The sequence below is a fragment of the Anopheles merus genome, chromosome X (assembly GCF_017562075.2).
Source record: "Anopheles merus strain MAF chromosome X, AmerM5.1, whole genome shotgun sequence".
Lineage (NCBI taxonomy): Eukaryota > Metazoa > Arthropoda > Insecta > Diptera > Culicidae > Anopheles > Anopheles merus.
Window position 1 is genome coordinate 893,748 of NC_054081.1, and position 20,712 is coordinate 914,459.

At 52.1% G+C, this 20,712-nt stretch overlaps 3 protein-coding genes across 22 annotated transcripts in view; 2 read left to right on the forward strand and 1 right to left on the reverse strand.

Annotated features, from left to right (window-relative positions):
• LOC121593153 (protein lap4) overlaps positions 1-2,798 on the forward strand; it is a 51,259-nt gene extending 48,461 nt beyond the window's left edge. For all 14 annotated transcript variants that reach the window (XM_041915304.1, XM_041915277.1, XM_041915313.1 and 11 more), the window contains one exon: positions 280-2,798. In XM_041915304.1, the coding sequence (XP_041771238.1) occupies positions 280-1,482 (1,203 nt within the window). In that variant the 3' untranslated portion in view covers positions 1,483-2,798. The remainder of the gene's footprint in view (positions 1-279) is intronic.
• On the reverse strand, positions 2,367-6,752 carry LOC121593210 (protein trachealess-like). 4 transcript variants are annotated; one of them, XM_041915412.1, is made up of 6 exons: positions 6,581-6,752; positions 5,905-6,111; positions 4,898-5,767; positions 4,686-4,792; positions 3,430-3,965; positions 2,367-3,320 (listed from the first exon to the last, which is right to left on the reverse strand). In XM_041915412.1, exons 2-6 carry the CDS (start codon positions 6,105-6,107, stop codon positions 3,150-3,152), a joined length of 1,887 nt encoding a protein of 628 aa, XP_041771346.1. In that variant the 5' UTR covers positions 6,108-6,111; positions 6,581-6,752; the 3' UTR covers positions 2,367-3,149. The 4 variants fall into 4 exon arrangements, with proteins under 4 accessions (XP_041771346.1, XP_041771353.1, XP_041771362.1 ...); XM_041915419.1 differs by having other exon boundaries at positions 6,573-6,752; XM_041915428.1 differs by lacking the exon at positions 6,581-6,752 and adding an exon at positions 6,340-6,520 and having other exon boundaries at positions 4,686-4,783.
• Positions 6,753-8,864: 2,112 nt separating this feature from the next.
• Positions 8,865-20,501, forward strand: LOC121593483 (tau-tubulin kinase 1). 4 transcript variants are annotated; one of them, XM_041915968.1, is made up of 11 exons: positions 8,865-8,995; positions 9,066-9,228; positions 15,226-15,591; positions 15,674-15,824; positions 15,917-16,131; positions 16,217-16,356; positions 16,434-16,563; positions 16,643-16,762; positions 16,852-17,022; positions 17,095-17,328; positions 17,797-20,501. In XM_041915968.1, the coding sequence occupies exons 3-11, from the start codon at positions 15,544-15,546 to the stop codon at positions 19,321-19,323; spliced, it is 2,736 nt and encodes a 911-aa protein (XP_041771902.1). In that variant the 5' UTR covers positions 8,865-8,995; positions 9,066-9,228; positions 15,226-15,543; the 3' UTR covers positions 19,324-20,501. The 4 variants fall into 4 exon arrangements, with proteins under 4 accessions (XP_041771902.1, XP_041771810.1, XP_041772074.1 ...); XM_041915876.1 differs by lacking the exons at positions 8,865-8,995; positions 9,066-9,228 and adding an exon at positions 9,300-9,547; XM_041916140.1 differs by lacking the exons at positions 8,865-8,995; positions 9,066-9,228 and adding an exon at positions 9,301-9,547 and having other exon boundaries at positions 17,824-20,501.
• Positions 20,502-20,712: the final 211 nt, after the last annotated feature.

Below are 20,712 nucleotides of genomic sequence, written 5' to 3' on the forward strand. Positions count from 1 at the left end.
GCGAAGGCTCCCAACATTTGATGACTGAGAGAGCCAACAAATGACGAAAACGAGGCAACGATTTGTTTAATTCTTATTTTCAGCATTTAGCTGCACGCGCACCTGTTGTTTCGACTATTTCCCCCAACGCTCAACGCCCTATTAGAGATATATTCGCACCGCATTCCTTCTCACCTTGTTCCACTTTGTTATCACGCTGTACTTTGTTTTGAGTTTGTTTGCGCAATAAAAACCAAACTCCACTAATACACTCTCCATACTTTCCGTTGGTTTTTGTAGGTGGAGACGATGCGCGAAAAGATTATCATGTTCGAGCTGGAAGACTCGTCGTCCGCGGACAGCGAGCGGGACGGGGGCGGCAAGGTGGAGGCAAAGAACGGCATGCCCACCGACCAGCCGGACGGTACGGACCGGTGGCTGGACGGGAGCGAGCCGGCAGTCCGCCAGCCGGAGCAGCCGGTGCAGCTGCAAACGATCGTCGAGGTGATCAATCCGATGCTGACCGGGGACGGCCAGCCGAACGACATTGCGATCGGCCGGTACAGCGATGTGGCGTACGGCGAGGAAGACTCGCTCGTGGTGGACGGCGTGGAGGACGACGGGTCCGTCACCACCGCCACCGATGCCACCGAGTACGGCGGGCGGTACGCGTACGAGCACGGTGCGTACGAGTCGATCAACGACAAGATGAAGCACGTGCTGCGCGAGCTAAAGCAGAACGAGAAGGTGCGGCAGAACCTCTCCAAAAGCTTGACCGAGGAGGAAATTTTGGCCCTGCAGGCGCAAGAGCTAGCGGAACAGGAGGAAGACGGGCTCGAGGAGGAGGAAGAGGAGGAGGAGGAGGAGGAGGAGGAGGAGGAGGAGGACGTGCGGGAGCAGTACGAGGAGAAGACGGGCGCCATCGGCACGGTGTTTATGGTGCGCGAGCGACTGATCAACGATTTCTACACCCACCAGACCGAGCTGGCCCAGGAGCAGCAGCAGCAGCAGCAGCGAAAGTACCACCAGCAGAAGCTGATGGACGATCCGGCCTCGTACCGGGACTGCGAGGTGATCACGAACCCGAACGCGGACCGGTTTTCGCCCACGTTCGACAACCATTCCGGACCGGCGGGCCAGCTGTACCACCAGACGATCCACTCGGAGAAGCTGCGCGCGGTGTTCGGCAGCGACGATGGCGACGAGGACGACGAGGACGACGAGTGCGAGGAGGCGCGGGCGGAGGATCAGCGGAACGGTAACACGATCGGGGGGATGGTCTTACCGGCCACCGAATCGGCGATCGAGAAGGAGGAGGAGGAGGAGGACGAGGAAGAGGATGACGTCATCATCGCGCCGTCGAGAGCCGTCGCAGCAACGGCAGCGGTAGAGCCGAGCAACGGGACGAGTAGCAACGCCAACAGCGCATCTACCACCACCGCCGTCCCGTCGTCGACCGGCAACAACAAGCGCAAGAAGCGCAAGGGCAAAAAGAAGAAGTAGAACCCGGGAGGGGAGGGCGAGCGAATGATGATCTGTATTCTTCCAGGAGTGTGTGCGCTCCTTCCTTAGCCTAATTGTGTAAAACGATTTTAACGACAACAAACGACGAACCGGTATATTGCGTTAGGCTCCTCCTTTATTTTTTGGGGTAAAACGACAGGAGCAATCAAAAAAGGGGAGAGACTTCAGTTCATTTTAACTACTAATCCCCCTTGTGGACGCTCTAAAGCAGCTCTTTTGGAATACGTCACACAAACAGTCAAATTCACCGCGATGTGTGGTGAAGGGCGGGAAAAGAAACGATAACAATATAAGGGCGCAGCTAAGGCTTAATATAATAAGTGTGTTTGTGTGTGTGTGAGTGCGCTGGATAGGCAGCTTACTTTCTCCCAATATTTTTTACAATTATTATAATTTTTCTTCAATGTCTAATGATGCATTAACTTTTACGAAAGCTAGAGAAACCGAACGGTTTCCTTTTTTTTATTTTCTGTAAGAAAGAATAGTTTAACACAGACGCCCGAGTAGATAGTAGAAAGCAAGGGAAAAACGAGACTTTAATACGTTATGCACTTCACATACACGCTACGGATATATATACTTCTTTTTATTACATCAGTGGCAATAATGATCATCTAACGAAGCGTCATGCCTTCCCGATTTCTTTCTTTTTTCGAGCCCTCCTTCCCAGTAGCCCGTTTATCTCTTAATATTTATCGCGAGACGTGCGAAGGAGCGAGCTTGGTTTTGAAGCACATGATCGCTATTTTATTAATTATGTTTAGTTTGATTTCTCGCTTCTTTCTTTCCCTGCGTTTTCTAACCACGAAAAGAAGTTCCACCCCCAAAAAAAACGCGTTTATAATCACTTCCTTTTTCTTTTGTTTTAATTATTGCTTTACAATTAAGGTTTATTATATTTAGCATTGTAGCAAACGTTCACAGTGAGCGCGCAGAAACGGCATGGGAGCCTGGAAGTAGAGGGGGGGGGGGAGGGGGTTGGGACCATGTTGGTCGTGCATTGATTTTATTAGTGAGTGTGAGTGAGTGCCCTAGGAGGATGAGGCGCGTGCACTTATTTTTCCGTTGCGATTTCCGTTTTTAAACCAATCATCAGCAAGTGAGAGCAGCGCCAAACGACATTCCTGTTTCGGGGAGGGCAGGGCGCAGTTTCTGCTTGGATGCCTGCACGACCAGTCCGCCCCGGCATCCCTCCGGCAAGGCCCTCCTCCAGCCGGGCCCGCGCTCGAGATGCGAAACCCCTTTCTTATGGCAATATGTAAACGAAGCGAAATAAAACAACTATTTAACTCAAACGCGAGCAATGCCTAACGTCCTTCTTCTTCTGCTTTCTTATTCCTTTGCTGAGAAAAATGCTCGTGAAAAAAACGCGAGTCTACTACTTACTACTATTATAAAACGTACGCCACCGGCTCTAGACACAAAGCGATTGGGTAATTAACTCTAGCACTAATACGTTCGACACCAACCCTGTGTGTGAGTGCATGGCGTATCACTAATCCACTAACAGATGAGGTTGCGTGAGCAGAGCATGGAAGAGGGGATAGGGTCGTCCCACTATAAAACACTAATCCAAATGGTAAAGCACACTGCCTTGTTGATCGCTGGCTGTGTGGGTGTGTGATGGAAGATTGATTGGTTGCCCTCTAGTGGGACTCCTGCAGCACCTTCTTCGACGGTTTGTTCAGCACCCGGATGACGCTGGCCCGGTTGTTGACGCTCTTCTTGCCGCCGGACGACTTCTTCGCGTCGAGCCGCTCGCCGTTCTCGTTCGGCATCGTGTTCAGCATCGGGCTGCCGCTCTTGAGGCGCTGGTGCTGGTTGGGGTTAAAGATGAATTTTGCATTTTGATTTATCGCCAAAAAAGAGAGAGAAAACAGAGCGGAGCGTCTTGGCGGAGTTCGCTCCTGCACCAACACACCTTACCTTGCTATTGCTGCAGCCCTTCTCGCGCTGCTCCAGCAGCTTGTCCTTGTAGTCGTGCTCCTTCTTGTCGGCACCGTACGCCATCGCCAGCCCGCCGACGCCGCCCCCCTTGCCGAGGCCGGCCTTGTCCAGCAGGTCCACCTTGTGGTCGACGTGCGAGGCACCCCCGTCCAGATGGTACCCGCCGCCGCCGTCGCCGTGATGGTGGCCGTGGTGGGGATGGGTAACGCCGCCCGTCTCCAGCTCGTACCCGTCGGCGGGCTGGGGCTTTTTCGAGCCGGCCGCGCCGGTGGCGGGCGGCAGCACCTTCGCATGGTAGTCGCCGAGCACGCCCGCCGCTGACGGGATCTGCGAGATGTCCAGGATGAGGTTCTCCTTCTCCGGCTTGGTGATGATGTAGTTGACGCAGATCACCGTCTGGTCGCTCATGTTCTTCGTCTGGCAGACCATCGTGCAGCAGGACTGGATCCAGAAGTAGCCCGCGTTCTTGTTCAGGATGCGGTAGAACGGGGTCAGCACCTGGCCCTTTTGAATTACTGCAGGAACGGACACGGCAAGAAAGCAGAGGACGCACGGTGTAAATGTTTGGCGGAGGGATTTTTGGGAATGCTTTGGGAAAGACTTGGGCGCATGAATCTTTCCCGAGGAGTCATTCAGTGATTCATCTTTCAATGGGGAATGATTCAGTGGCTACAAGCGATTCGTTGAGGTACATTGGCACAGTTGTGAACTCGCATGACTACGAGTTGTTATGCCTGATATGAAGACGACTTTGATTGATGAATCGTAGAAGATTCATAACAAGGGTTTTCATATGATCTGAAAGAGTTGGCATACTTTCTGGACTCTGGGTCACATTAAGTGATAAAATTATGCCTCGTTTGTGATTTGACAGATGTTGACAAAACGTCACAAGGTGTCCAAGAAGAGTGCTAACTTAGCAGAACCGCTAAAAACCCCTGCATGCCTGTAGATCTCACCAATCTTTGACCATTTCCTAACTACAAATGATTCACGATTCAGTTTGAATCCCTTTGAACCTATCGAGATGGAGCGAATCCTTCCAAATTCAGAAATCTCGAAGGATACACGAATCGAATTCAAGAAGATTCATGAATGTTAGTCGTGGATCACGTTTATTGCTTCCCGTTGCAAGATTCATTCTGATTCAATAGTCTGAATCTGATTCACCCAAAACTACTTGAAGAGATATAAAAAGAGAGATAGAGGGAGAGAGAGCTAAGAGGACTACTTACGCTCACTGTGGCTCTTTTTCAGCTTGTGCGCATCCTGACCGTGGCAGAGGCTGTAGATGCTCTTCCCGTTCAGCTCGTCGGCGGTGTAGTCCAGAAAACTGGAAATCCTATCAACGGTGAGATTGGGTTCCAATATTGTTTCAACAAGCTGTTCGCGCCCCGTCCCCCTTTTCCCCCTGGTTGCACCCCTTCCCAGCCCGCGCCACACGTACCTGTTCTCGCAGTGTATGATGGTTAGGTCGAGGCTGGTGCGAAACACGAACATGTCCGACTCGAGCTTGATCTCGTGCAGCGAGGGCGGCGGCAGCGCGATCCCGATGCCCACCATCCCGATCACCGTCTGCTTGTCGGTGTGGCTCTCCTCCTGCCCCGCGCCCTTCTTGCGCAGGTGGCACAGCAGCAGTATCACCCGGTAGCCGGACGACTTGAAGTGGCAGCCGCGCTTGGTCAGCGTCGACTTCATGCGGATGCAGAACGCCCGATCGTCGCCCTCGTACGATTCGCCCGGCAGCAGGCCCTTGCCGCCCGGCGCATCCTTGCCCAGCTTCAGCACCGTCGGCTTCTCGGCCGTCGGCCCATCGTCCCCGTACCCGCCGTAGCTCGCGTACTCCGCCCCCTTCTTGATGCCGAGCTGCTGCTCGACCTCGGCGTGGTCGTTCTTGTGCACGTAGTCGAAGATGCTGCTGCCCGTCATCTCCACCTGCGACAGGCCGAGGTAGATCGAGACCGTCTCGGAGATGTAGAGGAAGCGCCCGTCCACGCCGGTCGAGATGGCGAACCCGTCCAGCGACTGCAGGATGTGCGTGCCGAGGTGCGTCTCGAACATCTCGTTGAAGTACTGCGGCGCGTTGTAGTTCTGGAAGCCGATCGGGTCCTTGCACCAGGACGGCACGCCGTTCTCGCTGAACTCCTTCAGCTTCAGGTAGCTGATCGTGAGCCGTATGATGGACGCCTTGTCCAGCTGGCTGGTGATGGCGGCCGGCAGGGGCAGCATCTTTGCCAGCTCGTAGAACTCGTAGTTCTCCTTGCCGCGGCGGGAGCGGGCCGCATCGCGCGACTTTTCCTTGCGCAGCTCGATCAGGCTGCAGGGAAGAGAGAGAGAGAAGGAGAGAGAGAGAGAGAGAGAGAGAGAGAGAGAGAGAGAAAGAGGGAAGATGACGATGAGATGCTGCTGTGAGTTGCGGGAAAGGCTGCTGCTGCTGCAGGCGCCACTACCTACCCCGGCTCGACCGTTGCGAGGTTGCTCGAGACGCCCGAGTTGTGGCCCTGGATCGAGGAGTACGTGATCGGGCAGAAGTCCTGCCCGGAGACGATCCACGAGTGTGGAAAGCCGGAGTTGCTCATGCTCAGGGCGTTCGACATGATTTGCGATGACCGATGAAAATTGCTATACTCGACTTGCAGGGAGGAGAAAGGGAACATAATGCTGTAACAAGAGGGGGGGGGGGGAAGGATGGAGAAAATAGATATTACTTTCACAGCACCGTTCAAAGCACCATTTGCACCCAGTAAGAGCGTCCAGTTTCGGTTTTAGGCCAAGAACTTCGCAAGGACGTGCACAACTGACTGGCCTCCCGCCAGTTCCAAAAATGTTCGTTAAATAATCGGCCGCGGTTGAAATTGCTTTCTCTAGTTTAACTATTATTTGCCTTACCCTTAGGGCCTCGGGAAGCAATATTTAAATCGTCCCAATTTTACGGACGCACACACCCGCACCACAACCAAACCGAACGCAACTGAGTAAAAGCAAAATTTTCTCCACCGTGGCTAGTTTGCGCTTTTCGATGTTAGCATTTCAAACAAAATACGTTAATGAGCTCCCTCTTGCCCTGCCGAGCAAGAGGGCACGTAAAACGGTGTGCATTTTTGGCCACGCTTTCGTCGCACCTACTTACGAACACGAATCCCGATCAGTAGCGGTTGGCTGACCTGCTGGAAGTTTACAAATTGCGCTGCTATCACCAAAGTTCACCAAAGATTCAAATTTCACGTTTTCAATTGCACATTTTACCGTGGCGCCTGGGCTCACTTGCTCTTGCACCAGCGCACGACGACGGGCTGTGGATGCGGTCGCGCCCCCACTTTAACGAAACGGCGAGCTCGTGAACTAGGCAGCGCTAGCGGTGGGGCTGCGCTCACAAACCACCGTACCGGCTCAGTGAAAAGGGCTATGGAGTGTTTTGATTTGTTGTTGCTTTTTGTGCAATGAGATGCAGTTGACAAAAAAAGGGGGTTCAAACATTTTTTTCGAATGACATAGAACGTGGGACAGCGTAAACTGATTTGCTTTTCATTAACTTCTAGACAGTCGACTGTTAAATTGATTAAGCCCCCTTTGTTGAGCATACATTCATTATACGTGTCGGTTGCATGGAAAGCAAAGACAATCATGTTTATTTTTCATACATCTGCATTTTTGCAATATACGCTGTGTTGTCAAAACGGAAATAACGAAAAATTAAATCAACACATTTGCAGCGTACCATCACCATCGCTACTCATTATCAGCCCTTCCCGTTTTGAAACGAAAACAAACGCATTGAGTGTCTGGATGAGCGGGCTGGCTGGAACTCACTGGCTCGGAATGATAGCAGTTTCGTTAAAAAATTCGAAAGCCACCGCGATGTGAACATTACGCAAGCGATTTGAATTGTTCCGTTAGAATGCAATCAGCGGTGGTTTCGTTGTAGGAGTTTCAGTAGTTTTTGTTTTCGCATAACCAACAAATGGATCTGTATGGTCATTCAAATATTGTTTTACAGACAAACATCTGTCATAAAGAGCTACCATGATTGCGTTTTCGCATTTTTGATATTTTTTTATTGTTCAAATCACTTAATGAGGTTTCATGTCATGTGTAATTACATTCTTCTTCTTCTTCATCTTCTTCTTTTTCTTCTTTTGGCTCAACGACCTTTGTCGGTCAAGGCCTGCCTTTGTATCACTACTTGTGGGGTTGGCTTTCAGTGACTTATTGATCCCCCCATAGCAGGGTAATCAGTCCTAGGTATGGCGGCACGGTCCATTTGGGGCTTGAACCCATGACGGACATGTTGTTACGTCGTACGAGTTGACGACTGTACTACGAGACCGGCTAAACTTTATTCTAGCATTATTTTTTACCAAAAAATCAATTAGTTTCATTATTAAGCAAGCTGTATAAAAAAATACTTTTAAGGCTTAAGGAGTTTGTTAAGCATGACATTCAAGGATGATTCAAAATTCCTCTGTACATTGAGTTACTTTTCCGAACTGTCATATCCATATATATTTTTAGCAGCCGGTCGGTGTATTTTTGACGTTACCCAAGTGCCACAAATCCACTAAACGACCACTAAACGGCTTCTAAACGCCTCAAATTCTCTACCTAAACGGAATATAGAAAGACTTCGTTTAGCAGACGGCAAACGACTCATGCATTCTAAAAATAGCAAAAAAGCTGGTGGCGCCATCTGTTTGTGGGATACCCAACCTGTGGAGCTTCCTCGCTTGGAGGAGAGCTTTCTCATTTCCTCTGTACTGTTGTATGGTTTCGCATTGAAGTTATGCATCGCTAGAACTAGAACGGCGATACGATTGTTTAAATACTAAACTCCAACGGAAACCACCAGTACTGAAGCAAGTGAGATTTGAGTAATGGTCGTTGGTGTTGATACCCACGTATCTGACCACACGACCATTCACATAGATTTTTGCTCTGAAAGTTAGAAGGCTATATAGGTCATTATAAGATGAAACTTGTCGAAACACATTGCAAGAAAAGGATAGCAATATAATGATGAGTTGTAATACGCCATCTATTGATCAAACCAATGAAGCTGTGAAGCTTTCATTTTTTTCCTATGGATATTCAATTTTCCAGTCGTTTAAGCTTAATCTGTGGCGCTTGGGTAGATATATATTTTTTCGTCTTAGGGATATGTTTATAAAAGAAATAAAAGAAGAAAGAAACACGAAGACTTTCTTAAGTGCAAATTGACATTATTTTAATACTTTTTGTTCAATCGGTAACGTAACGTGTAGATTATTTCTTAAAACACATTATTATTTTAAACAGTTTTCTGCTGTATATAACATGAGTAGAGCACCCCCTAGGCAGCCGTCTTTCGTTAAAAACACCTGACAGCGAGCGAAAGTGACAGCAGCTGTCAAAACCAGTTTCAACCGTTTCAACGCACGGCACAGAGCAACCACCAAATGGCAGTCCCATTTCGTTTCATTTCCCTCGTTTTTCATCCCACAAAAGGTAGTGAAATGTATACAGCACGGAAAGAAGGCCGTGCCCTGCGCCAGTGCGCCTCGGGACAAAGGTAAACAAGGGTGCCAGGCACACTAGATTGGCGAACGACAAACGAAACAAACAATAACCGCGTTGTACAGTCCGTTTCAGTGAAGCACAACATTGGCATTACCCACACACATACACACACACACACACCCGAAGAACTGTCATCGTAGGGCAAGACACAGCAAGAAGGAGAAAGACAACCCATCTGGCAGGCCCGTCCGTCGCAAGGAACGAGAAGGCAGCAATCCCGTCCGAGTGCGTGTTTTTTTTTTGCGCACACACATAATAACCACCGAACCACCACCAGCAACACCTCTCCCCCCCCCCCCCTCATCCAACCCATCCCGCTACTGACTTTGATGCAGCACGGGGCACCAGCACAGCGCCCCGAGCACGGTTGCGCCAGTGCGCAGGTACCAGGGCGAGCGTGAAAATCGCCTCAATTCTCAATCGCAGCCGAGCGGCCGAGGAAAAAAGGGCCCAACTTTTTCCAACCACACGCATCGTCGCCGAACAGGACAGGCCGCTGCCAACCCAACCATTCGCAGTGCAGGCAGTGTGGAAAATAGCCAGGGTAATAAGCACGACCGACGAACGTATTTCCCGTTTTCCCCCTCTCCCCCCCCCCCCCCTGTGACGGCGGGGGCCCAAGGGCGGTGTGGTGTGTGGTGGCCGACGGGCGAAACGACGGAACGCGACGGAGCGGATTCCATTCCGGGGTTATTTTTTAATTTTTTTGGCCTGTGACGGGTTCGAACCACGGACAGCAGCAGCAGCAGCAGGTTCCCTTGTACCTGGTGCCGTTGCGCCGAAGAGTTCGGCCATCCTTCCCCACGCAGTGTGTGTGTACGTGTGTGTGACAGAGAGAATTTGCCCGTCGTGACGAGTGTCGTGACACGATCCATCGGGAAATGGTAGTAGGAAGTGGTGGGAGGAGGCACAAAAAAACAATAAAACGGGCTCCTTCGACCGACCAGATCCGGGGGTAGGCGACTTTTATTGTCGGCCACTGTCGTCATACGGCCGCGGAGCCTCTTTGCCCATTTTCGTTGCCGCCTCCTCGCTTTGGAAGGAGCGGGAGCACAGGCAGGGAAGGGTGCGGGGGGGTGGGGAGAGGGGGCAAGTTTTTGGACCGACCACCGAGCACCAAGTCGCGCAGCACATACCGAAACCGCTTCGCGGATGGCGAATCCTGGGGTTGCCCGTTCCGTCCGTTCAAATCTGTACCGTCAGTGTCCGTGTGTCCCTATGTGTGTGTGTGTGTGTGTGCGTGGGGATGGTGGAAAAAGCAGGGCTGGAAATGGCACAGTGGGAACGAGCGAGACGGCGAGCGAGCAAAAGGGTTCCTCGTGCTCCTCGCCGTCCGCCACGATTTGCTCCTGTGCCCGCCCGTGGTGTGGTTGTTTAGCAGTGTGTGACTGTGTGTGTGCGTGCGTGTGTGTGTGCTGCTGCTGCTGCTGCAACCCAAGACAATCCTTTCGGGTTTCGTTACTAAAAGGCAAATCAAGTCAACAAAGGGCCATACGAGAGGGCAGCGCGAAGCACTGTAGCGTGGAACGACACACAGGCGAACCTGTAGTCCGATCCCCGCGAACAGAAAGCAAGGAAGAGAAGCGCAAACCACAGCAGCAAAACTCAGGACGAATTGTTGAACGATTGCAGCAAAAAAAAAAAGAAATAAAAAAAATAGAAATTAGTTAAAAGCCGCAGAAAGGCGCCGCGGGCCCCGAGCGCGAGAAAGAGCCAGAAACGGGCGGATACACAATTTTCCCATACCACGCGCGCGCGCGTGTGTGTGTGTGCATTTTTTTTTGGTGTGTTTTATATTGTTGCTGTTATTAGCAACTCCTAGAAGCAGAATTGAATAATCACATGGTTTTTCTTCCTGGCTCGGCCATCACCAACCCTCCCCATGCGGTCGGTCGGTGGTTGTTGCAATAGGCAAAACCAGAGCGCACACACCACCAGAGAGAGAAAGAGAGAGATATAGAGAGAGAGAGAGAGAGAGAGAGAGAGCGCGTACTGCCGCCCAGCAGTGTGTGGGAAAGCCGGAAAAACCGCGAAATGGACACACGCATACGGGCGCGCCCCGCACACCTCTTTTTTGAGAGGGGGGGGGGGGGGGGGTGGGAGAGTCCAAAACGATCTCCTACCACAACTCCCTACCACCCGGCACCGGTACTACGCCCTGTGGGTGGACGGTTTTCCTCGTTGGCATTTTCCGGGCACCTGAAAAACGCCGATGGCGAGTGCTCTTTGTGTGTGTGTGTGTGTGTGTGTGTTGCCAAGAGAGACAGAACAGGGCGAGCGAGCGAGAGAGCAAATTATGCGAGCGCGAGCACACGCGGGGGGGGGAGGGGGGAGATGAGGAAGACGAAGAAGCAAAAAAGCAGGAAGGACGTGTGTGTGTGTGCAACGCATTGTGTGCGTGTGAGAGAGTGTTTGGCCCCCCCTCCGCAGGTGTCGGGAAAAATGCTATTTATATTGCCCTGAAAAGAAAAACAAAAACTAGATAAGTTAAAACGCTAGCCCCCAAGAAGAGACAAACGTGCCGCGTCGGGCAGCGTGCGGGACGGGACAGGAAGTGGGTAGGAAAGGATGAGGCTAAAACCACACACACACACATGCGAGCAGAGACAAGAAGAAGAAAAAAAACAACAAACCAATAACTGTAACAAGCAACATATTAAGACCCAAACAGGGCCGAGGGAATGAGGGAAGGAAGAAAGATTTTCCCAACTTTTCCTCGTTTGCGGCAAAAAAAAAAACGGCAGAGTACTTCCTTTTGTTCAGGCGAATCTCTGCCCTGCCACTGCCGTGATGGCCTACTTCTTCTTTGGATGCATCTTCCCCCCCCTGCACCACCGTTCCATCATCCGCATTTTCATTCATCATCGCGCGAGAATGATTCAAACCTCCGCCCCCACGTGCACGCTTCTGCAGATTCTTTCTTCCGTGCCTTTGTGGCATTGAGTTGAAAAATTGAATTTTGAAGCACGTGTGTGTGTGTGTGTGTGTGTGTGTGTGTGTGTGTGTGTGTGTGTGTGTGTGTCAGGGATGATGGGAAAAGGGGGTTGAATGTGAAGGATATGAGTTACTGCTTGTTCCGCTCGTCACACCAGAGTCACACCATTTTCGACGGTCAAGGCCTTCCTTTTTCCTTTCTTTTCTTTTTTTGCAGGTGAAAAGTGGCACAACCGTGTGTGTGTGTTTTTCGTTGTTTTTGAAAGCGCTAGCAGAAGATGTGACGATTTTTCTAGCGGTTTTTTTGTGTGTGTTTTTTAAGCCTTTTCCTGTGTTCGTCGCTTGCTACGCGAAACAGACGGGAGAACGGTCGTCGTGCGCACGCCGTGTATGTGTGTGTATGATTAGTGAATCGATTAGAAAGTTCTAGCACTCCTCCCATTCCCCCCCCCCCCCCCCCCCCATTAAGACTGGCAAGAAAGAGAAACAGAGAGAAAGAGAGAGAGAGAACAAGGACTACAAAGGCATTGATTGCTGCGTGATTTCTTGCTATTTTTATACGTATTGTGTGCTTCTGTGTGTAACTGTGTGTCTGTGTGTGTACATATGTGGCCAAGAATAGTGTGTATGTGTGTGATAAGGGTGTGCAGGACATAGCAACAACAACCAAAGAAAAAGGATAAGAAAGGTCCTCGGTTTGACAATTTCCAATATTGCGAGTGGTCGAACGCAGAGAGAGAGAGAGAGAGAGAGCGCATCGCGCAGCCGAAATGTCCTGGGCGTATCCCCCCAGCATTGGCGGCGAACAAAGATGGCGACAGAGCAGTGTGACAGAGATGTTCTTCCCTTTCCAGGTGGGGTGGTAAGGAGGGGGGAGGGGAAGGGGATGGTTGGGACGGACAGTGATTTAGAGGCTTCCAACTCTCCGGAGTGAAAACGCTCGCGAGGCCAACCCAGCGACTGCAATCAAAGTACAAGCGCAAGAAGAAGAAGAAGAAGAGGAAGAAGAAGGAGTTCTCCTTCTCCCCACCACCACTCCCTCTGGGCCAAAAACACGCACGACCATCAACCACTACCAGCAGTCCTGCTCTTCGATCAAATTGGCCCCCGCGGGATGGTGGGGGTGGGGGGCGTTCCTCATCAACGGAAGTGCTCCTGCAACACGTCATCCTGGCAAGGACACACGCGCACACACACATCGTAATGGTGGTCACGCGTGAAAGTCATTTTTCCATGCCGTGTCGTGTCGTGTTGTTGCAAAACTCGCGCATCTTGTTAATTAAAACCAAGCAGAATCAAAAAACGAAATCCGCCTTAATGGCGACGCGTTATCCTTTCCGGCCCAGGGGGTAGCAACCGCCAGCAAACAAAAGAAAGGCAGAGGCACACAAAGAAGAAGAAGAAGAAGAAAAACAACAGCAAGAAGTCGCTAAGGACGTGGTCCTATCACGTCGCGTGACAGGGCTTGCTCGCGCTCTCTCTCTCTCTCTCTCGTGCTTTCGATGGATTAGTGTAATGACAGTGGGGAACTCTGGGAACGACTGCAACTGGGAAGGACATTTCTGGATAACACTGCCCAGCCCTGTCTGCTGGCTCCCTCTGTCACGTTGGCTCGCTAATCGCTTGCAACTTAATTCCTGTTTGCCACACTACCCGACCATCAAAGCTCCATTCCAAAAAATCCATATGGGAAGTGACACAAAAAAGAGGAATAATTTAGACACGCGATTAGGGACTGTCATAATCTCGTGCTATATATCGCCTTCTCTTTCTCTCTCTCTCTCTCTCTCTCTCTCTCTCTCTCTCTCTCTCTCTCTCTCATCTTGGAGAAGCGCGCGCGCACATATACAGATGCGTTGCAGCTCCCCGACACCCCGCCACTCCAAAAGTTTGCCAAAAGGAGCTTGCAGGGGCACTAGGGTGGATCCCCTTTTTCGCCTGCTCGATGTTACTGTCCCCGCTACTGTAACGGAAAGGAGCGTATCGATTTTACCAAGCACACGAGATAACTCCCGCAGGGTGTGCGATAGCGCAAAAGCCCGTCCGTCCGTTTAACCCTATCGCGTGCACTGTGAGGACGTGAAGCGAAGGACACTACTATGCCTTCCCTTGGCGGGCTGTACATATATCCTTATCCAGTAGTTCCAGTGGGCTCCTGCTGTGTGTGTGTATGTGGCCACTCGAGCTCGAGCCGGTGGCCCTGTGGACGCAGCCCGAAGTACAGGAGGACACACACAGCCACACAGGGCGGGCACGCTATTCAACAGCGTCTCCTTTGTGGCAGGAATGCCCGAATGCGGAAGTGCATGCGCCATTCCGCGCTGTGTCCTTACCCTCTTTGAGTCCTTGGGTGTTAATGGCACAGCTGACAATAGACACTGTCCTTCTCTTCATCGCTCTCTCTCTCTCGCTTGTTTTCTATCGCTCTTTCTCTTTGTTACTGGGCCGGGAAGGGAAGAAAAGAAGAGGAAAAAAGCGCTAACCGACTGGTGTAACAATGCAAAGGTGGTCGGCCATGTGCTCCGGTTAATCTTGCCGTGCACAAGATGGTAGGCAACGTGCGATACAACCTTGGCGCAAGTGCTCTAACCTTTGCGGTGTTGCCCCCACCCTGCTTTGGGTGGCAGCTTCTCGCACCGGATGATGTCACTGACTGCCTGCCTGCATTGTGGTGGCGGCGGCGGAAACAAAACCTCATTCAAGAGGGGGGGCTTTTTGTGTGGGTTTTCGCTTTGAATAAGTGCCTCACTCGCTCGCGGGTCACGGAGATTCGTTTTTGGAATTCGTATCTATGGTCGTTTATTAGAAGTAGACGTGGAAAGCTCTAGGGATATTGGATCGAAGCAATGTTCAGAAGATATTGGATTGGTGCAACATCAAGAAGTTATTGGTTTGGAGCAAAGTCCACAAGATATTGAATCGAAGTAAAATCCAGAGATATTGGATTGGATTGAATTCCAGCGATATGGAATTGGCGTAAAATCTAAAGATCTTGGTTTGGAGCAAAGTTCAGATGATTTTGGATCCTATCAAAATCCAGAGATATTGGATTCTTCGTGACTAGGACGTCTAGAGGAAACATACGCTGTATTGTATGTGTTCCAACAATTCATCGTGATCCTGAGCAACTCTTGATTGAACTCCCAACATCCCAATACATCTTGCCTGGAACTCTGCTCTCCTCTGCCCACTGCTCTCATCCAATATCCATGCTTTGCCGTGACGTTTGCCACCGTTTAGTAGTGTGACATTGGCTAACACTTCCCATGCTCCTTCCGCTCCCCGCAGGCAGTGTAACCAGCAAGTGCCCTCACTCATCCCTTCTTCCCTGCCGGCTGCATCATCATCTTCCTCCAAAGCGGCGTGTAGACATCTCGCGTGAAGCAATGTGCACCTTCGGCTAGCTCCTCGGAAACGCCTCGGTCGCAGCAGCAGCAGGTCGTAGGTGGTGTGGTCGCAGGCCCACCCGGCAGTGCTCCTTGTCGTGGTCCGAGTCCTGCGCCGTCTGGCTAGACCCCGACGCAACCTTCCATTCTTCCCGCTGCTACCCCGCACAGCCGCACAGTGACGAGCGCCGCGAAGCACCGCACCCCGGACGCACCCAAGATGGATGATCTGCTACAGGCCGGCCACGTGGTCAAGGAAAGATGGAAGGTGAGGGGTTTTTTTGGGACGCCCGGAGTTCTCCCTGGAACAGCCATTCGCTGAATCTGGCTTGCTATCTTCACTTCCGCAGGTGTTGAAGAAGATTGGCGGCGGCGGGTTCGGCGAAATCTACGAGGGGCAGGATTTGATCACGCGCGAGCAGGTCGCACTGAAGGTCGAGTCGGCCCGGCAACCGAAGCAGGTACTCAAGATGGAGGTGGCCGTCCTGAAGAAGCTGCAAGGTAGGGTTTCAGCCACGAATAGCACTCGAACACAATTGGCAATACTGTCTGGCATACTAACCTTTCGCCTTCACCGCCGCACCCGCACGCAGGCAAGGAGCACATCTGCCGGTTCATCGGCTGCGGGCGCAACGATCGATTCAATTACGTTGTGATGCAGCTGCAGGGGAAGAATTTGGCCGAGCTGCGGCGGTCGCAGGCACGCGGTGCCTTCTCACTCAGCACAACGCTGCGCATCGGCCTCCAAATACTGAAATCGATCGAATCCATCCATTCGGTCGGCTTCCTTCATCGTGATATCAAACCAGTAAGTGCTGCAGGTCGTCTAAATGTAGCCAGCCCGCGGCAAATTGATTGATTTTCCTTTGCTTTTCTTTTTTGTTGATTACCAGAGTAACTTTGCCATAGGAAGACTACCGCTCACTAGTCGTAGAATCTACATGCTGGACTTCGGCTTAGCTAGGCAGTACACTACCGGTACGGGTGAGGTACGATGTCCCCGAGCTGCGGCAGGATTCCGCGGAACCGTAAGGTAGGGACCGTAAACGCCGTTACGCACACACCGAGCAACCCATGTGTTAATAATCTGTTTTCTTCTGATTGCTTTAGGTACGCTTCGTTAAACGCGCACAAAAATCGTGAAATGGGCCGCCAGGACGATCTGTGGTCGTTGTTCTATATGCTTGTTGAGTTTGTTACCGGCCAGCTTCCATGGCGTAAAATTAAGGATAAAGAGCAAGTACGTTCTGCTTCAACCGCATCTGAATCGCATACACCCGATGTAACTAATTTCCATCTTTCTCTCTTTTCTGCTTCAGGTTGGAATGTTGAAAGAAAAATATGATCATCGTTTGCTACTCAAGCACTTGCCTTCGGATTTCAAATACTTCTTAGAGCATATTCAATCCCTTAACTACGCCGACAAGCCGGATTATGCAGTAAGTGCCATCGCGCGTGTTGTTGTTTTTTTTTTCTTTTTTCGCTGCCACGATTTCTTATTCTGCTCTTGCTTTGTCCCGCAATCCAGATGCTGATCTCTCTGTTTGAACGATGCATGAAGCGCCGGGGCGTGAAGGAAACGGACCCGTTCGACTGGGAAAACAACGCCGACTACAACGCCGGCGAAGCCAAAGCTATCAACGCAGCCGTACCAAAGAGTGAACTAATCAAAAAACATAAAGATATCGAAATGACCGAGGTATGTCGGATCGGGTGATGTCGCTGCAGTAGATTGTTATCAGTGCATTAATTATCCCCGTTTTTATTTCAGGAGAAACGCAAACCAATCATGGACTCGGCAAAAGTGCTACACACGGAACCGATCGAATCGATGAAGCCGCAGAACGTGCTGAACGCGGGCGGCGGTGGTGGGGCGGCCGGGGCCGCGGAGACCGCTGCCGCCAAGGCGGCCCTCAACCACGCGGACCAACACGAGCCGAACGAGGCAAAGATACAGCAGGAGACGAAAACGGACGGTCCGGCGATCGAGATGGTGGTCGTGAAGGTAAGCGAGCTCTGGCGTTTTGCCCCCTCCCTGCTACAAATGCTCCGCCGTCACAATTTGGGCCGTTAGGGCCGACCCGTGGGTTAGTTGGGGGAAGGACACAAGACGGTGTGACGACGACTAGCCTAATGGAGTTGCTTGGCCCCTTTCCGGTCAACTTCATTAGACTCGATCCCATTGCTTTTATTGCTTTCGCTTGACGCATCCCAACTACTGGAGTGTTTGTGAACAATTTTTTTGATACAACTATTGTCTTCTTTTCTTTCAATCTCTTCTTTTTTTTCTTCATTTCTCTTTCTTTCTACCTCGTTTCATTTTCGGGTGTTTATTTTATTGCTGTGTCGTGTGTGTGCGCGTGTCTTTCGTTATCCCGATTGCAATTCCGCTCCTGCGAAACTCGGTTCTCCTCCTCCTTCACACCACCCACACACACACACACACACACAAATCGGCTGTACTGCCGCACAGGGTCTAATAAGTTTTCCTATTCACCAGAACGAGATACCGCTGGTGCGGGCGCACACGGAGGTGATGACGAAGCCGGCCAAGCACGGCAGCAACCGGCTGCGAATACTGACCGCGCCGCCGGTCAACATCAAGGATTTCTCCTCCTCGCTCGACAAGCAGCAGTCGCAGTCGCCGTCGCAGCAGCACCAGCAGCACCAGCAGCAGCAGCAGCTGCACCACCAGTCGTCGCACCACATGTCGCAGCAGTCGCACCACCACCATCACCATCACCATCCGCTGCACGCGTCCAACGACGGCAACAACCTGTCGATGGAGCTGAAGTCGAAGCTGCTGAAGACGGAGGCGGACGACCTGTCGTACGCGCCGTCGGACGGCATGATACTGCGCGATCTCACCCAGCAACACTGCCAGTCGGTGGGGCAGCCGAAGCAGCACCACGACGGGCACCAGCAGCAGTCGTCCGGCGGCGGTGGTGGGGGTAGCCTGCAGCGCCAAAGCCTCACGCTCGGTGGCAAAAGCCTGCGCTCGTACGGCAGCACCACCACCAGCAACAAGTACGGCGGCGGGCGGAACGACGACAAGAGCTGCCGGGACTACTCGATCACGCAGCACGCGATCATCGACGACGACAACGCGAGCCAGCACCAGACGCCCAAATACCAGGGGGCGCTCACGCTCGCCTCGCAGTGGAAAAGCCAGTTCGACGACTCGGACGACTCGACCGACGGGCTCTGGAAGGGCGAACAACATTCCGAAAATGCATCGAAGAAAAACTACACTAACCTCAACAAGAGCAGCATGGCCGCCGGCCAGCCGAAGGAGCACCACCAGCCGGTGTCGCCGCCCCAGCCGCCGCCGCTGCCTCCGCCCCCCCAGACGAACGGGCAGCTAAGCGGGGCCGGCCCCGTTCCGACGCGGAACGGGCACGCCGAGCAGCCGCACGGCGGGACGGAGAATGGGACGGCCTCGCTGCCATCGCAGGCGCCGGCGCCGCCGCCGCTCCCACCGCTGCCCCAGTGCGAGGGTGGGGCCGTGCCGCTGCCGGACTACGCCGGCAGTGGCTGCGACAAGCAGCAGCTGGCGGCCGCCCTGGCCGCCGAACCCGACTGTGGGCCGCTGGTGGACGCGGCCAGCTTGCTGCCGTGCGTGGCAGTACCGGCGGAGGACGGCAGCACCAATCAGCAGCGGCCGGGGGTGGAGGAGCGGGACGGGGCCGCCGAATCCACCGATGATGGTGCAGCGGCAAACGAGGAGCAGCAGGAGGAGGAGGAGGAGGTAGAAGAAGAGGAAGAAGCGGAAGAGGAGGAGGAAGAGGAACAGCAGCAGGGCGAAGAGGAAGAAGCGGAGCAAAGGGGGGTTGGAAAGGTGGAGGTCGGCGGCGCCGGAGGGGGACCGATGATCGTCAGCGTCGGCAGCCTGGTCGGAGGCTTCGAGGCGGTGGCGGCGGCAGCGGCTGCCGCCGCCGTTACCGCGACACCCGTTACCGCCGGCGGCAACGCGGAACTATCTAGTAATCTTAAATCTTAACTCTCTCTCTCTCTCTCCGACACACACACACACACACACACGGATACACGGAACTGCAGACAAGAATACAGTGACACACTCAAAGAGAAAAACAAAAACACTCCTTCCTCAGCTAGCGCGTTTTTGTTTTGCCACGACAGCAGCAGCAAAAAGAAGCATCAGCTTGCGGCTATTTACAGATCAAGCAAACTAAGGGTAGATAGAGAAAGCGAGACAGAGGGACAGAGAGACAGAGAGAGAGAAAGAGAGAAGCAAACGTGATGTTAGCAAGATACAATAATAGCAAGTGACAAGGGTAACGGCGTTAACGTAACGCGCGGCCAGTCAAACCGAAAGAGGTGGTAACGCGTAACGCCGTCGATCCGGTGGCGTTACACAAGTGTATGGAGCTTCGAAACCCTTCTAGTCTATACCACACCCTCTCGTTTTGGCTTGGGGGCGCCCCGTTACCAGGTGTCCCTGTATGAGTGCAATATGCTAGCAGGATTACAAACGGAGACACACACACACCGCCATGGGTGCGATACGAGCCGATTACTACTACGTAACTGGCTTACTAGGATGTTATCTATCATCTCTCCCTCCTTCCGACTCCCGCTCCTCGGAATCGGCCTAGTTCCTGCGACGGTGGGCAAACCCCAATGCCCCGAGAGCGTTGCGTGCCATCTTGGAGAGTTTAACGATTTAAGCATAGTGTTCCCTCACTGTGGTACTGTAATCTCACGCGGTCCTTGTTACATGAGGATGTCCGACAACGTCCGGCCTTGTCGGACACACGCCCTAGACCGTCACAGAAGTAGGCTTCGGACGCTAATATCACGTAAACACTACTACAACTAATCAACCAGTCAGTGAAGGTGAACTCATCGATGGAGGGAACCAGAAAACGATCTCACGAGAATTTATTCAACAGGTACAGGTGTGGGGGGGGGGCGGACTGTCGAGAATCTCCACCCGCACCCCATCAACCAAAGGGGGGGGGGGATGGAAGGGAAAAAACAACAAACCCAGGAGGCCGAATCTAACGAGCAATGCTAGCGATGGAAAAATCCGACGGAAGAAGAAAAAGAAACAGAAAACAAGTAGAAACTAAAAAGAGCGCGTTGTTCGTAAAATTAAACACACACACACACACACACACACACACACACACACACACACACACACACACACGAAACTTACCAAAAGCAAGCATTCATGCAAAATCCATGACAAAGCAAACTAATAAGGGGGGAAAACAACACTAAAAACTACCAAAAAAGGCGTACCACAAACACACACACACACATTTACATACACTAAAACCAAAAATGGGGGCAAACAAAATAAAGCAAACAAAAGGAGAAGGAAGAAAACGAAGCAGCAGCAGAAGCGTATGCGATAAACTAC

Bases quoted from the DNA above. Each gene is read 5' to 3' on its own strand.
- LOC121593483 (XM_041915968.1), top strand. From the start codon at position 15,544: ATGGATGATCTGCTACAGGCCGGCCACGTGGTCAAGGAAAGATGGAAG. The intron at 15,592-15,673 runs GTGAGGGGTTTT...TCACTTCCGCAG, and splicing joins TGGTCAAGGAAAGATGGAAG to GTGTTGAAGAAGATTGGCGG. The intron at 16,357-16,433 runs GTAGGGACCGTA...TGATTGCTTTAG, and splicing joins GGATTCCGCGGAACCGTAAG to GTACGCTTCGTTAAACGCGC.
- LOC121593210 (XM_041915412.1), bottom strand. From the start codon at position 6,107: ATGTTCCCTTTCTCCTCCCTGCAAGTCGAGTATAGCAATTTTCATCGG. The intron at 5,768-5,904 runs GTAGGTAGTGGC...TCTTCCCTGCAG, and splicing joins CTCGCAACGGTCGAGCCGGG to CCTGATCGAGCTGCGCAAGG. The intron at 3,966-4,685 runs GTAAGTAGTCCT...CCGTTCCTGCAG, and splicing joins GAAAAAGAGCCACAGTGAGC to TAATTCAAAAGGGCCAGGTG.